Genomic DNA, 17,400 nt, shown 5'->3' on the forward strand with positions numbered 1-17,400 from the left:
GCTGTGCTCAAGTGGTAGAGTGCTAGCCTTGAGCAAAATAGCTCAGGGACAACACCTGGCCCTCAGTTTATATTTCAGGACCAGTACAAAACCAAACAAAAGATCTGAAAGTTATAACACATAATTGGTAGTATAAATATGGATAAGGAGATTAAAACTAGTGATATATTCCTAGGTTTATATACTGGGTTTTAATTTTGTTATTTTATATTTGAACATCCTGACTTAATAACTGCTTAAGTATCCTATAATTCCCTTTAGATAGTTTAAATGTGATATGACATTAAAGCTATTGTTATATCATTTTCTAATTGTACAATTTCAAATTACATCTGTTCTTTTAAATTGGTTCATCTTGACTTGTCTATATGACCACTTCTTTCTTTTTAAATCCTTTTGATTTATTTAATTACTTTTGTTGTCACATTTCATTTTAGGAAGTCATATGGAAGTCTGCATTGATAGAGGCTTATCATAACTTCATTATCCAAAAATACATACTGGTATTGAATAAAGTATCATTCTCTTTGAGTAAACATAATAAAGTATTAATTATCACATAATATATGGTCACTTATCAAGGCTAGGATTCAAAGAGTGTCTCTGATCCTAAAATATTGTCTAAGAGGTGCCTAAATCAGAAGAAATAATAACTATTGAAGACTCCTGCTCTGATTATAGAAGTAGCAGAATTACAAGTCTTGTGGAATTGATCCTTAGGGGAATTTGAATGTCTACTAATAATACATGAGGTAAAATACTGCATAACATTGGGAATAAGGGAAATTACGTTTCATGCTGTCTGAGGATATTATACTAGTCCTAAAATTGATAGGAACATAGTTGAAAATTGAATGAGTAAGAATGGAGGATTTTGAGATGAATGATACAGAAGTGAAAGCCTTAAAGAAAGGTAGTTTAATACTACCTTAAGTAAGAATAATTATGAATACTGACCACAGACCAAACAGTAGCCATAGAGAAACTTTAGAGAGGTTAGAAAAATAGGTCACGGTGTTAAATATTTAGAAAGCAGAAAATACAGAAACTCTTCAAATTTGCAAGTGTATATAAGGTGTTTGTATTCAGCTGACTTTTTTCATATATTTATTATTGTAATTAATAGAAGGGTTACATGATATTTGCCAGATAGAAGGTGCATTAATTCGCATACATTGATACCCTTTCACATGTCTTGGTCCCCATTTCCCTCCCCCCCACCACCACCCCTTATCTTGTTTTCCCCATTCCCTATCCAGTTTCAAATAACCAAATACAAATATAGCCGATATATCAGGTAACAAAGTGAGATACTGTAACAATATGAGATAACCAAGGGACAGCAAAAGAGATGAGAGATAACATAGTACCTTAAGGACAACAATCATTAATTTTATGGCTTTTGTTTCTATATCCTAGAGATCCTTTCATTTAGCGTCATACTATATGGCCTTATGTATCAAGGTTTTGCTCTACTGCAAATCTCTGATAGGAGACCTCAAGGTTTCCACTGATTATGACAAATGAGGGAAACCATTAAGCCTAAGTTCCTTTGATTCTGGCTTACTTCACTTAATATGATTTTTTCTAAGTCTTCCATTTCCTAACAAATGGGGCAATGTCCTTCTTTCTGACAGCAGTATAGAATTCCATTGTGTACAAATACCACATCTTGTTGATCCATTCATCAACTGAGGGACATCTAGGTTGGTTCCATATCTTTGCTATGGTAAATAGTGCTGCAGTGAACATTGCTGTGCTAGTGGATTTAGTATGTCCTTGTTTCTGGATGATTGGGTAAATGTCAAGTAGTAGGTTTGCTGGGTCATAGGGGAGCTCTATGTTTAGTCTTTTTAGGAACTGCTATACAGCTTTCCATAGTGGTTGAACGAGTTTGCACTCCCACCAACCGTGTAGTAGTGATCCCTCCTGGCCACATCCCCTCCAGCATTTGTTGTTATTAGTTTTCTTGATCCTGGCCATTCTAACTAGAGTGAGGTGGAATCTTACAGTTGTTTTGATTTGCATTTCTTTTATGACCAGAGATGTTGAGCATTTCTTCATGTGTCTATAGGCCATTTTTCTTTCTTCTTCTTTAGAGAAGACTCTCTTTAAGTCTTTGGACCATCTTTTAATGGGATGGTTGTTACTTTGAAGATTAGTTTTGGAGTGATTCAATTTTTTGAGCTGTTGATATATTTTAGATATGAGGCCTTTGTCCGTTGCATGATTTGGTGAAGATCTTCTCCCATTCTGTAGGCTTCCTAATTAATTTACTAGCTATGTCCTTTGCCATACAAAAGCTCTGCAGTTTAATGCAGTCCGACTTATCCAGCCTTTCTCTGATTTGTTGTGATTCTTGATCCTTATTAAGAAAGTTTCGACCTGTGCCAAGGAGGCCTAGTGTATATCCTACTGCTTCTTGTAAAGTTTTCAGTGTGTCGGCTTTGACCTCGAGGTCTTTGATCCATTTGGAGTTAATTCTAGTGCAGGGTGACAAAGAAGGATCCAACTTAATTTTCTGCAGGTGCTTAACCAGTTCTGCCAGCACCACTTGTTGAAGAGGCTATCTTTCTTCCATTCTATTTTTTTGGCTCCCTTGTCAAAGATTAGGAAGCCATAGGTCTGTGGTTTAATATCTGGGTGTTCAGTTCTATTCCATTGGTCTTCAGGCCTGTTCTTGTGCCAGTACCAAGCTGTTTTGATAATTATAGCCAAACTCAGTTGACTTTAACAAAGGCATTATAAGCATACATTTTAATAAAAGTCTTTTCTTTTCTTTATTCATTTTTAAAATATCATGTTTAACAAACAAGTATTCTATAAGGGAATTCCTCTATACAATCACTGGCACACAGATTTTAGAACATAGTGAAAATTAAGCTGGGGGTCTGTATGTCATAGATACATATTAATAAAGGTGATGAAACATTACGTCTGTAGAGTATATTCAAATTATGACAAGATTGGATATGACTTAACACAATACTGTGATATGTTTCATGCACAAGAATGAAATTCTATTTTTCACCATGTCTGAAAGTCAATCTAAATTAGCTGAAAGTCTTAAATACAGGACCTAAAACTACAAGTGCAAGCACTGATCCTCCAAGCTACCAATGCACAATAAGATATATTGTAATTCTGCAAATATTAATGGTGAGTGTTCCATACAGCACTTGATAGAGAAAGGAAAAATAAGAAACAAACCTGAGAGCCTCAAATCAAAATGGATTCAAAGAATAGCCACAGGTATGTGTTTCATGAAACATAGAAAAAGAGCAAATAGAGTGAAAGAGTAAGAGAGAGCAAGAGAAAATGTAGGAGAGAGAGGGGGTTGGAGGTAGGGAGGGAGGATAGCGTTAACAGTGAAATAATCCTGCAGAGATATGGGCAAACCTACAGAAGTACTGCAGCAGGCGACATCAGCAGTGTAAAATATCAGAGAAAGGAAGTGAAGAAGAGGAATGATGTCTGTCTCTCACCTTAATGCAGTAATGCTTTGGACTTACTGAAAAAATATCCCACCAACTGTGACTTTCTAGAAATTAGTGTTCTTTTCGGCAGTAAATTTTCTGTAAAGCAACCTTCATGTTCTTGTTCCTCAGACAGTAGATAACTGGATTCAAAGCAGGTGTGAAGATGGAGTAGAAAATGGAGGCTAGGCGTCCCTGAGCTGGGGAGTATTGAGAAGATGACCTGAGGTAACTGAAGCTTCCAGTGCCATAAAACAAAAGGACTGTGGTCAAGTGAGAGGAGCATGTAGAAAAGGCTTTCCACCTGCCATCCACAGAGGGGATCTGGATGATTGTAGAGATGATGAAGACATAGGAGAGGAGCATGAGGGTGAAGGAGCTCATGATGATGCAGCTGCTGACAGCAAAGCCCACCTGCTCATTGTGGCGATAATCAGTGCAGGAAAGTCTCATGACAGGAGGGATGTCGCAGAAGAAATGTTCAACAACATTGGGTCCACAGAAGGGGAGGGAGAAGGTGTTGACAGTGTGGAAGGCTGAGTAAATGGCCCCACTTAGCCAGGCTGTGACTACTAGTTCAGTGCAGTGTTTTTGGTTCATGATGGTCCCATAGAACAGAGGCCTGAGGATAGCCAAGCACCGGTCATAAGCCATCGCTGTGAGAAGAAAGCACTCAGTAGCAGCAAGTGTAAAGAATGCGTACAGCTGAGTCACACATTCAAAAAAGGAGATGACCCCAGAGCCTGTGAAGGAAGTCACCAGTGCCTTGGGGATGGTGACTGAGGTATAGCATGAATCCAGGAATGACAAATTCTTCAGGAAGAAGTATATGGGGAACTGGAGCCTGCTGTCTCTAGACACAGCCATCATAATGGAGAAGTTTCCCAGGAGACAAAACATATAAACAAAGAAGAAAAATAGGATGACCACATATCTCAAGTTTGGGGTATCTGAAAATCCCATGAGGATAAATTGACTCACTCTGGTCAGATTGGACATGTCTCCTCTTTGAAGTATATTCAGATGTAGAGGACACCACAGCTAAATAGGATCGAAGGGGTAGGACAGTTTAAAATACTTTCTTCAGAAAGCCTTATTATCCATCCACGAGCATCAGTGAGACAATCTTATAAATCGGCATTCCCTGCAAGTTAGTTAGTCAAATCTCATTGCTAGCTGTGGATAAAACCAGGCCTAGTGAGAAGAGGAAGAAGAGACACATTCCAAAGTGTTCTTTAGCTCTCTTTTTATTTTTGCCATTCATAGGCTTGGGCTCAGTGCATAAACACTGTCCTTGTGTTTTCTGAAGGCTCGACTTCTACCACTTGTGCCACATCAACAGTTCTTGCTTTGTTCATGTATATGGTACTGAGGAATCGGACCTGTGTCTTCCTGCATGCTAGGCGAGCACTCTGACACTAGGCCAAACTCCAAGCCTAAAGTTTTATTTCTCTTAAATTTTGGATGGCTTCAGATGAGAAAGTCTATCATGCATTTTTTATGTTTTGAAGCCGTTTAATATACTGAATTTTGGTGTATATTTTGCCCCTGGGCAGAAATGTATGTGATATTCTAAATTATTTCAGTCACATGAATGATAATTTTCAGCAAGCAGACAATGAAAACCTGCTCTTACCATTAGCAGTAAGTTGACAATTACATTTTTCTCTGGTTCATTTGCTTAACCTTCCAAGTTACTATATAGATGTTAAGCAATTATTTACATTGTGACTACATCTTAATTTCCAAAGCATCTCTGTCATAGGTAACATGCCTTTAAACAGTCATACTTAAATATAATTATATGGAGATTTAATGGAAAAGTAAATTATGTGCGCTCAATAAGTCCTTGCATTTTTCTTTTTTCTGTTCTAGAATTCTCTCTAGACCAGTTTAGGCCATGATTTCAAAGTCCACACCTGGTTCTAACAAATGCTTATGAATTAAATCATATCCTTGAAGTGGAGTTACAGTTATCAAAAGAAGTATGCATTAATTCACAATTCTTGCAACCATAGTGATGTAAAACAGTATCTTCTGAGGATATCATGGAGAGGAACAGAATAATGAACTGTTTCATTTTCTATTTTCAGCCCTATTAGAAAAAAATAGAAAAACAAATCCTGAAGTTTTTTATTTTTTTTGTATTTTGTATTCTTGTACATAATTGAAAATACATCTGGACACCAGTGGTTCATACCTGTAATCTTAGCTACTCCAGAGACAGAGATCTGAGAATAGCAGTTGAAACCATCCCAAGCAGGAAAGTTTATGAGACTCTTAATGCCAATTAACTATTCAGAAAAAGCTGAAAATGGCAGTGTGGCTCAGGTTTTCAAATGGTAGGCTTGTGCAAAAAAACACTTAGGGGCACAAAGTCCAAACTCCAGGACTGGGGCAAAAAAAGAAGAAAACAAAATACACAGTTGCAGTGATAAAATTAAACCCTCAGAGTAAATGTGATAGTACTCAACCCAATTTATCAAAGTCTGTGCTTAATTTCAAGCAACATTTCTCAAAGTAATAGAGGTCATCACAAAAGAAATGCCGCATTTGCTATTTTGCACAGCAGACTCTGTTTGTCTATTTTTGTTTTTTGTTTTAAATCTCAATCTGCTCTCACCTGGAGGAACAAGGCTTACTTTTTGCATCCAGAACAGATGTGTATGCAGAACAAAGACAGAATCTTCTCAAAGAGCAGGTCAGCATGTCCTGGCAAAAAGTAGACAAAAGGTGTGTGTGCAGCTAGCTGATTCTTATTGCTCGTCTATTAAACACTGGCACTGATTTCCCTGCAAGACCACCTGGGAAAATGAGGCATGTGCTTTGATCTCCCTTGGGAACATAATTTTTGCATAATTTTGATGCTGTTAGTGAAGTGTTTTATTTCAGATATTACTGATGAAAGTAGAGTTCCCAGGACCTCCCTCTAGTTTGAGAGAGAATTTGTTGTGAAAGAACTTGTTCTGAGTGGACACAAAACTGACAGTCAAATTTTCATCTCTGTGCCTTTCTGAGAAATGCAGTGTTATGAATACTTGGCCCAAGAAGTAGAACAGAATTTTTTTTCAGACAAAATGTCCACTGAATCAGTGGCCACATAGTTAAGAGCACACTGACCTCTCCACATTCCAAAGAAGGAAAGTGAAGTGAGGGACTGCATTTATCTCCTAATTTACAACAGTCCAGGCATGAGGCTACCACAACTGTGCATTTCAGAAAAGATTATAGACTAGATTTGCTTGCCATCCGAGGTCCGTCAGCTATTCAAATCAGTCAAATAGTCCTTCTGGGTCCCTCTCAAGAAGAACACAATTTCTGTTGTGCGTTTCTACAGGCTCTTCTGAAAATGGCTGCAATGGAAATGAGAGTTCAACTGCTGCCCAGACCAACTTCAGATCACAAAGAATGGCATTGCCTGGCTCAAAGAATATCTTGTGAGCAACCTGGACTTGAAGTACCTTGTAGAAAATGCCTTCTGACAGCGAAGTTCTGTAAGACTTTGGATAGTGCAGTCCAGTAAGAAGACTCATGATACAGGAGAGGAAAACCAGAGCCAGAACCAGCTAATACCTACAAGAGTCAAAAGGTCTGTCTTTCCATGGGCACAGAAAACAACAATACATAAAGATGATGAAGAATCAAGGGGGCATTTCCCCATATGAATGATCCAATCAACCAATAATAGAGAACAGTTTTCCTAGCATTTGACAAAAGCAATTCTTACTAACAGTCGTAAAACAGTTTAGTGAATTAAAAAAAAAATCTGCTATTCTGAGGAACCCAGTTCAAATCCAGTTCAGGCAGAAAAGTCCTCTGTCTCTAGTCAGCCAAAAGCTAGAAGTGGAAGTGTATTAAGTGGTAAAGCACCAAACTTGAGTGAAAAAAGCAAAGAGATGGATCAGGGCTCTGAGTTATATACCAGTACAGGCACCCATAGAAAAAGGGAGGGTATGTCATAGATTGAAAACCTTATAAACATATTAAGAAGTGTATTAAAATGTGACGTTTCAAAGAATAGCCTTAGAACATACATGACTAGAAAGAAATTTTTCCTCAAACTAAATTTCCATCAAATAGATTCAGATAATCAATCAAAATAAAATTTAACTAGAATTATTTTCAAAGAAGAAACTAAAATTGCATCAACATATACATTATAATAACGGCAATAGGAGGAATAGAAAATATAGAATGTGAGAGTACAGACCCATTTGCATGATAACAGCCATCTTTTAAAATAATAGAAACACTATATCTTTTTTTAAAATAATTTTTATTGTTATTAATAGAAGAGGTACATTATATTCACCAGATAGAAGGTGCATAACTTCACAAACATTGACACCCTTTCTCATGACATGGTCCCTATTTCCCTCCCACCCTCCTCCCGCTTATCTTGATTTTCCCCCATTCCCTATCCAATTTCAAATAACCAATTAAACACAAATGAAATATCAGATAATAAGGTGAAATATTGTAACAATACATGATAACCAAGGGATGGCAAAAGAGATGAGAGATAACATAGTACATTAAGGACAACAGTCACTAATTATATTGCTTTTGTTTCCTTCTCCTGGAGGTCCTTACATTTAGTGTTGTACTATTTGGCTTAATGTCTCTAGATGTTGTTCTATTATAAATCTCTGGTAGGAGAGCCCAAGGTTTCTACTGATTATGACAAATGAGGGAGACTATTGGGCCTATGTTCCTTTGAGTCTGGCTTACTTCAGTTAATATGATTTTTTTCTATGTCTTTCCATTTCCTTACAAATGGAGCAATGTCGTTCTTTCTGACAGCAGCATAGAATTCCGTTGTGTATAAATACCACATCTTGGTGATCCACTCATCAACTGAGGGACATCTGGGTTGGTTCCATATCTTTGCTATGGTAAATAGAAGCACACTTTTTCTTACTATTACAGTTTATCTTGCTATAACAGTTTATGTTTGTATAAATGAAAACAAACCCAAACTGTACATTATTTCCTTTTCCTTTTAAATCAAGCATTTCTGCTTCTTTATGTTGCTTTTTGACCATGAATCCGAGTTTTCTGGACCACAACATTTGAAGCTTTCTACTCTTGGCTTCTAGTTGAACCAGAGAAACCTGTCAAAAATGTCTATTCAAATATATATGTGTGTGTGTGTGTGTGTGTGTGTGTGTGTGTGTGTGCATATGTTTAGTTTTGATAAAAAAACTAAATATATTTGTGGCATAAAGATGGTGCTTATGAAATAAACATACATATTATGGAATGGGTAAACTGAGCTTAACTCAGTAATAGCAACACAAAATTCATTGCTTTCAAGTGTAGAGCACTGAGTTTTCAACTGTAACATTTTATAGTGAATCTCCTACACTTCCTTGTCTAGGTGAATTTTTGTTTCTTCTGTCCAACATTTCCTTGCCTTACCTTCTGGACAGCTAATCATCACTCTTCTAGCTTCTGTATGCATTCCACACTGAAGTAATGTTGGTTGGTAATTTGCATTGTAAGGCATTTTGCTATGTTTTAATTAGTATTACTCACTTCTATGAATATCAGCCTTTACTAAAGTTTCCCTCTCAGAGATCCCTACCTGGCTCATGGTTCTTGACATCCTCATACTATATTCACATACCCAGTTAAGGATTCTTAAAGGATAAGTATCAAAGGAGCATTCATGTGCAAGTTTATGGTTTGGCTTTCAATTTCATTGAATTCAAAATAGCATCTCATTCCAAGCCCCAAAGTAAATGAATAAAATGAATGTTAAGACGTTGCTGGGAAGGTGAAAACAGAACTTGTTTAAGGAGTGAATGCAGGTAGAAAGCAGAAGAGCATTAGAGGTCATATATTTCAGTTGCACTAGCCAGGCATTTTATTAACTCAGAAAATTAAAGTGAGCTGTGAGGAAAGTAGAATAGGAAAGATGTCAAAGTAAAGAATGAAATAGGGGTGCTAAGCACTGAGTTTGAACATGTATACACCTTTCAAGGGTTTAATAACACTTAACTAGGAATTTAGCTCTATGTTAATAATTGTGTACATCTGAACAACTAGTGAGAACACAACTCAAGAATCTCAAACTGTCACTGAACAAGAGCCCATATTTCTTTGCCATAATGTGGAATAATTGAAATATCATTCAATTCCATAATTTGGCTTTCAAAAGATATGCAAAATATTTTTTGTCCTTCATGGGCTTGAGCTTTGGGCCTGAGCACTGTCCCCAAGCTCTTCAGCTTAAGGCTACCCCTAGAGCCACAAATCCACTTCCAGTTTTCTAGTGGTTAATTCGAGGTAAGTGTCTAATGGTCTTTAGTGCCCAGGCTGGCTTTGAACCATGATCCTCAGATCTCAGCCTGTTGAATAGCAAGTATTACAGGTGTGAGCCAACATGCTAAGATGCAAAATAATATTTTATGAAAGAATATATTAACATTGATTTTACATCATACTTCAAATAATGTATTTAACAAACAAGTATTCAAGAAGGGAATCTGTATATACAATCACTGGCACTTAGATTTTAGAACATAATTAAAATTAGGCTGAGAGTTTTTATGTCACAGGTACATATTAATCTATGTAATAAAACATTATGTTTATAGAGTCATAAATATCTATGTCTGTGTAGTTGTATTTATATTTCTAATACCATGTCCATAGCATTGGCTATGCAAATATTGAGTCCTCTCTCTTGTACAGTTTGGATCTAACAGCCACATATTAAGGATATCATGAGCCTTTTGTTCCTTTGATCTTGACTTGTCTCACTCAACATGATTCCTTCTAAATTCATCCACTTCCCTGCGAATGCCATTATTTTATCTTGTCTGTTGGCTATGTAGAATTCATATATGTGTGTGTGTGTGTGTGTGTATGTATATATATATATATATATATATATATATACCACATTTTTATCCATTCATCTGCAGTAGGGCATCTAGATTGTTTAAAAGAAAGATGAAACCATAATTTTATCTTTACTATAAAGATTTTAGCCATTAGAATTGAAAACATAAAGCTTTCTACAAATGATTATAAGCCACACTTGTTGAAATTTCCATTTCTTAGAGTACACTTATATTTCCAGAACAATGTTTTTTGAAACTTTTCACTGCATATTCATCACCATCCAATGGCATGTGAAGAACTTGGACTGCTGAGCTGCCACTCATTCTCACTAACCTCTGTTTGTTCTAATAGACACTAATTTTGAACAAGTAAAAGTGAATTTAGAGTTTATAAATCATCCCAACAGAGTCATTTACTGCTGCTACCTTTTTCTAATGGGACACTTAATAGCTTCACATCACTGAGCTATTCCAGTCTCAGGATTATGTAAACAGCTTGAATTCAGAGAATGTGTCCTCCTCCTCCCCCTGGATGTCATTAATGAATCGCATAGGATAGTGGCTTACTAAAGGAAAAAAATGCAAAAAAGGAATTGCTGGCTGCCATAATGAGGAATTTGGAAAACTTTTGTTAATGAAGTATTTGAACATTAGTCAAGGGACTTGACAAATAATTTCTCTAGGAGCTCATTAGTACTTTGGTCTCCAGAGTGTCCCTTCCTACATTACCTTATAGTAAATCTAAGATATAATGTCCAGAGGTAGACGTTGATTCGGAAGATCTTTAAGGAAACTGTGATGCCAAGAAGTAAGTGTCATCCTGGGTCTGAGGAAACTAGTGGTCCACAGGCCTCTATAGGGAAATTGTTCCACAAGGAGGAAGTGACAGGAGGGCTTCTGCTTCATCACAAGATTAGGACTAGAAAGGGGTGCATGCATAAGCAGACACAAGTTCTAATGCTTGAATCGTAAAATTACTTTCAAATAACTTGAAAATAAATTTTTTATGTTTCTGTTAGAACCCATTGGAATAGAATATTTCCTCTTTGAAAGGGTAGGATAAGGAAATTTTCCTCAGAAATATTCTCATGCATAAACTTCATTGATGATCTGAGTCAGTAATAGACTTTCAAAATTAGTTTTTCCTTGAGGCATAACCTTGTTTTAACATGCCAGACACCGGACTAAGGATTCGTAGCTTCCTTGTGTCTAGCTCATATTTCAAGAGCTCAGAGAGAAATAAACCTTTATTATGGTCTTAATTGTATGTGTATATCTTGTGTGTGTGTGTGTGTGTGTGTGTGTGTGCGGTGTTTATGCAAGTGCATGTGCACATGTAAGCTGGTGGTGTGCATAAACTCAAGGCTTGGGTGCTGTCCCTGAGATTCTTTTCCCAATGTTAGTGCTCTATCACTTGAGCCACAGCTACATTTCGAGGTTTCCTGTTAGTTTACTGGAGACAAGAGTAGTTTCATATCATAATCCTCAAATCTCAACTTCCTGAGTAACAAGGATTATAGACATGAGCCAGAGTACCCGATAATTATATTTAAAAATTATATATGGTTATTTAAGTTGTCATCATGTGTTACTATATTTTACATATTTTACCCCTCTACTTACCCATCAAAATCTATGAATGAAAAACAAATACACTTTACGGTATTTTCAAAGCACTGGATATATCTATATGGTTAGATGAGTAAGTAAGTTAAAGGCAAAACAAAACAAAAGCTATAGAAATCTGAATGAATAAACTAAACTCTAATACAGAAGCTCATGAGAGAACTTAGGAAACAGAGGTATAAATGTAAATGCTTTGTGTAGAAGATAAGGGGGAACACTGGAGAAAAGGTAAAATAAATTTCTAAGGGAAAAGAAGCCAAAGGAGGACACCAGAGAATTGACTGAAAAATACAAAGGCAGGAAGAGGTCCTGGGTTTCTCAGGAGTGTTGGTTCTGCATCTTTCTGGAAGCTTGTGCAGTTTGAAAAGGAACAAATAAATAAGGACAGCCAGGAGCACCTGTGAATGATCTCAGTGACACACTGCTGTGACTCTCAGCAAGCTTCATGTTTTGTTCAACATAGCCTTTTTCACAAGTTAGTCCATTCTCTCTTTTAGAATTTAGAGCTACCATGCATTTATAGCAAATAACTCATTTCCAAGCTACCTTGGATTATTTTTTAAACTATTTGAAATACAGTTCTGAGAAGTAGAATGGAATACAATTTGGATGGCTGGGAGTTTGGCCTAGTGGTAGAGTGTTTGCCTACCATGCATCAAAGCCCTGGTTAGATTCCTTGGTACCACATACAGGGAAACAGCCATAAGTGTATCAAGTGATAGAGCTCTAGCCTTGAGAAAGCCCAAGAACAATTCCCAGGCTCTGAGTTCAAGCCCCAGGACTGGCAAAAAAAATAGGTAAACATGAAGAATAAGTCATGATGGTTTCCATCTTGTCTTCTACTCTTGACCTTCATCTTCTTGGTTGCCGCTCATTCTGTAAAAGACCCTCCTGATTTCTTTCTGATGCCCCCTCCTCACAATTCTCCATCTCTTCTATTCTTCCATACTTCTTCTACAAAATATGAGGACAGACATTTGACATTCATCTTTCTACATTTATTGAATCAAGTCATGACCTTCTGATCCATCAACATTGCTGCAAATGATGGGCTTTCTCTCATGGTTGTATGGTTGTAGAAACATACCATGTTTTCCTCATTCATTCATCAGCTGAAGGGCCACTGGGCTGAGTTCATAGTCTGGATAATGTGAATAGGGCTTCAATAGGCATGGAGTTGCTACACACTCTTTGCTATTAAAATTTCATCTCTCATAGATCTAACACCACTAGAGCAATTAATGGTTCATGTAGTAGTTCTATTTTTAGATTTTAGAGGAAATCCCTTATCTTCCATAATGCTGTACTAATTTAAATTTCTTTTTTATGGAAAAAAGAGCTTTATTGATTGGTTATTCTTTTTTTCATATATTTATTATTGTAATTAAGAGAAGGGTTACATGGTATTTGCCAGATAGATGGTGCATTACTTCACATACATTGATACCCTTTCACATGTCTTGGTCCCCATTTTCCTCCCCTCCCACCCCTCATCTTGTTTTCCCCTTCCCTATCCAATTTAAAATAACCAAATACAAATACAAATACAAATATATCAGGTAAAAAAGTGAGATACTGTAACAATATGAGATAACCAAGGGACAGCAAAAGAGATGAGAGATAACATAGTACCTTAAGAACAACAATCATTCATTATATGGCTTATGTTTCTATATCCTAGAGATCCTTTCATTTAGAGTCCTACAATATGGCCTTTTGTATCAAGGTTTTGCTCTATTGCAAATCTCTGCTACGAGAGCCCAAGATTTCTACTGATTATGACAAATGAGGGAAACCATTGAGCCTAAGTTCCTTTGAGTCTGGTTTACTTCACTTAATATGATTTTTTCTAAGTCTTTTCATTTCCTAACAAATGGGGCAATGTGATTCTTTCTGACAGTTGCATAGAATTCCATTGTATACAAATACCACATCTTGTTGATCCATTCATCAACTGAGGGACATCTAGGTTGGTTCCATATCCTTGCTGCATAGAATTCCATTGTATACAAATACCACATCTTGTTGATCCATTCATCAACCGAGGGACATCTAGGTTGGATCCATATCCTTGCTATGGTAAATAGTGCTGCAATGAACATTGCTGTGCTAGTGATTTAGTATGTCCTTGTTTCTGGATGATTGGGTAAATGTCAAGTAGTGGAATTTCTGGGTTATAGGGGAGCTCTATATTTAGTCTTTTGAGGCACTGCCATACAGCTTTCCATAGTAGTTGAAAGAGTTTGCACTCCCACCAACCGTGTAGTAGTGATCCCTCCTGGCCACATCCCCTCCAGTATCTGTTGTAATTAGTTTTCTTGATCCTGGCCATTCTAACTGGAGTGAGGTGGAATCTTAGAGTTGTTTTGATTTGCATTTCTTTTATGACCAGAGATGTTGAGCATTTCTTTATGGGTCTATAGGCCATTTTTCTTTCTTCTTCAGTGAAGACTCTCTTTAAGTCTTTGGCCCATCTTTTAATGGGATAGTTGTTACTTTGGAGATTAGTTTTGGAGTTATTCAATTTTTTGAGCTGTTGATATATTTTAGATATGAGGTCTTTGTCCGTTGTATGATTTGGTGAAGATCTTCTCCCATTCTGTAGGCTTCATAATTAATTTACTAGCTATGTCCTTTGCCATACAAAAGCTCTGCAGTTTAATGCAGTCCCACTTATCCAGCCTTTCTCTGATTTGTTGTGATCCTTGGTCCTTATTAAGAAAGTTTTGACCTGTGCCAAGGAGGCCTAGTGTATATCCTATTGCTTCTTGTAAAGTTTTCAGTGTGTCGGCTTTGACCTCGAGGTCTTTGATCCATTTGAAGTTAATTCTAGTGCAGGGTGACAAAGAAGGATCCAGCTTTAGTTTTCTGCAGGTGCTTAACCAGTTCTGCCAGCACCACTTGTTGAAGAGGCTATCTTTCTTCCATTCTATTTTTTTTGACTCCCTTGTCAAAGATTAGGTGGCCATAGGTCTGTGGTTTAATATCTGGGTCTTCAGTTCTATTCCATTGGTCTTCAAGCCTGTTCTTGTGCCAGTACCAAGCTGTGTCTATGAAGGGTGTTTTGAAGTCAGGTGTTATGATACCTACAATCTTGCTCATACCTCTTCAGTTGTAAGGTTCTGGGAAAAGAAAACCTCCACATGGTTCAAGCAAAAAAGAATTTATTAAAAGGGGACTTTATTGGGATAAGAGAAGGCAAAAAAAAAGAGAGGGGCTTTGTGGTTGAATGGGTCTATAAAGAAAGCAGGAGCTGTAACCAGAATGGATGCAGAAGTGGTCTCAGAGCCTGGGGAAGTTCTCACTGGCATGATCAGGGCAGTTGAGGAAGTCACCTCAGCAGATGAGGAAATGACCTCAGAGTCTAGGATCCTTTGCTGACTCACAGTCAGGTGATAGACAGGTGAGTTCTAGTTTAGGCAGATGAAGGAGGAAGGAGGGAGGGACTGTTCTGGGGGGCAGATCTAGCACTCAGGAACAGGAACACTATTGCTATTTTGAATCCTTTCGTGTGGCAGTTGTGGAACGCCATGTGCTGGCTCAGAAAGCACAGTCCTCCTGATTTTGGCGAGTAGGTTCCCCTCAAGTGCATGTCTTTGAAACAATTTCTCAGGTAAAGGAGAGAGAATAAGCTTTTCATTGCGATCTACAATTAATTTTAAAGCAGGCATTTCTCACACCTAGCATTCTCAGTCTCCTTCAGCATCTTGACACTAGGACCACACTGCCCTCTGGTGGTCGAAGGATAGTTTTCATTAGATTTAGAAATGCTCACATGTGGACTGGCATGGCTTACTTCTGCATCCACGGACTGAATTTGAAGTATAATGAAGAAAAGTGGACTTCGTTTGGAACGGAGAACTGTTAGGAAAGTTGATTGTGCTAGAGATGTATGAATATGTCTTGGGTTAAATCGATGGTAATCCTCGTGATCATGTAACAAAGAAAAGGGTGTGGTCACTGAAGAAATTCCGATTCTACAAAAGAATGTAATCATTCATGCATATTTATAAAACACTGAAATACAAATCAAACATTACAATATTACTGATATATGTACGTATGTATGTATGTATGTATGTATGTATGTATGTATGTATGTGTGTGTGTATATATACATATATAGGTTCTCTAAGGCTACCAATAAAAATCACAGATGAGCTGTTTTAACCAAGTCTTAGAGAAGTTTTGACAGAATTCTAGAGTGTACATGTTTAAGATCAATCTAGGAGCAGATGTGGCTTTGCTCAGCTCCTTAGTTTTTAGATTACAAGATTCTTGCTGTGTCTTTACATATTTCCTTATGGTGTGCTGTTTGCACCCTAATCTCTCATTAGAACATTATTTCTTTCTAGTAGAGAAAATTTCCTGTGGAACTCATCTAACTTTTATTTTCACTGTTTCTAATTACTATCATTATTGGCTTTGAAATGCTCTTCCATTATGAAATTTCATTCTTACACACTTATTTATTTATTTTTGTGCCTGTACTAAAACTTGAAGTCAGTGCCTAACAATATTCTTTAGCTTTTTCACACTCAAGGCTTTTGTTCTAGTCCTTCAGCCACGGCACCATTTCCTCCTTTTTGTTGGTTAATTGGAAATAAAATCTCCAAAGCCCTGAATGAGCTGGGTTCAAACCCTTATCCTGAGATAGAAACCTCTTGAGTAGCTAGGATTGCTGGCATGAGCAATCAAGTCCTAGTTTATATTTCAACCAAATGCATCACCATTAATTTTTCCCTCTTCCTCCTTTAGTCTCCCCCTCTCTTCTATTTTGACATCCTTTAAAAAATAAATTCCATGTGTAAGAAATAACATACAATTTTTAGTAATATGATCTTTTTTCCTTCATCTTCAGCAAAGGAAACTGACCTCATTTACTTTTATTCTAATGACTGATTATATAAACATATATATATATATATATATATAATTTTCTTTATGTCATCTACAAATACCTAGACTGATTCCATGGCTTTACTGTTGTGAGTTTTGCTACATTTGAGGAAGGATGTACAGGTATCTCTGTGATTCCTTTGCATATTGGAACATATGTTACTTTCATATATAATGAGTTTTAAGAAACTCCATGCTGATTTCCATAGTAGCTAAACTAATTTACAGTCACAACACAATGTAGAGAGAAAAGAAAAGAGACTTAGGGAAAATATATGGGATAATAATACGAAATAATGTGGGAGGAGGGTGGAAAAAAATGGTAGATAAAAACTATTCTCTGTTCTGATTCAATTGAAGAGTCAGTGAAAAAGAACATTTTCTGAAAAACAAGAGAAAGAGCATCAGAAATCCGGAAAGAGGTGGCATGATAGCTGATAAGAACAGAGAAAGGGAAATGTACGTGATAAGAGCAGAAGAGTCTCAAGCTTCACTGCTAGCTTTCCAGGGGAAGGGGAAATCAGAGGCAATCACAAGATAAGCTCGGA

At 37.0% G+C, this 17,400-nt stretch overlaps 1 protein-coding gene across 1 annotated transcript; it reads right to left on the bottom strand.

Annotated features, from left to right (window-relative positions):
• Window positions 1–3,548: 3,548 nt before the first annotated feature.
• LOC150057565 (olfactory receptor 10A7-like) lies at window positions 3,549–4,475 on the bottom strand. Its single transcript, XM_090339747.1, has one exon. It carries the CDS (start codon window positions 4,473–4,475, stop codon window positions 3,549–3,551), a length of 927 nt encoding a protein of 308 aa, XP_090195873.1.
• Between the last annotated feature and the right edge of the window lie 12,925 nt (window positions 4,476–17,400).

Source organism: Megascapheus bottae, chromosome 10 (assembly GCF_031878675.1).
Source record: "Megascapheus bottae isolate mThoBot1 chromosome 10, mThoBot2.hap1, whole genome shotgun sequence".
Classification (NCBI taxonomy): Eukaryota; Metazoa; Chordata; class Mammalia; order Rodentia; family Geomyidae; genus Megascapheus; species Megascapheus bottae.

Coding starts and splice junctions, on each gene's coding strand:
- LOC150057565 (XM_090339747.1), bottom strand. CDS start 4,475: ATGTCCAATCTGACCAGAGTGAGTCAATTTATCCTCATGGGATTTTCA.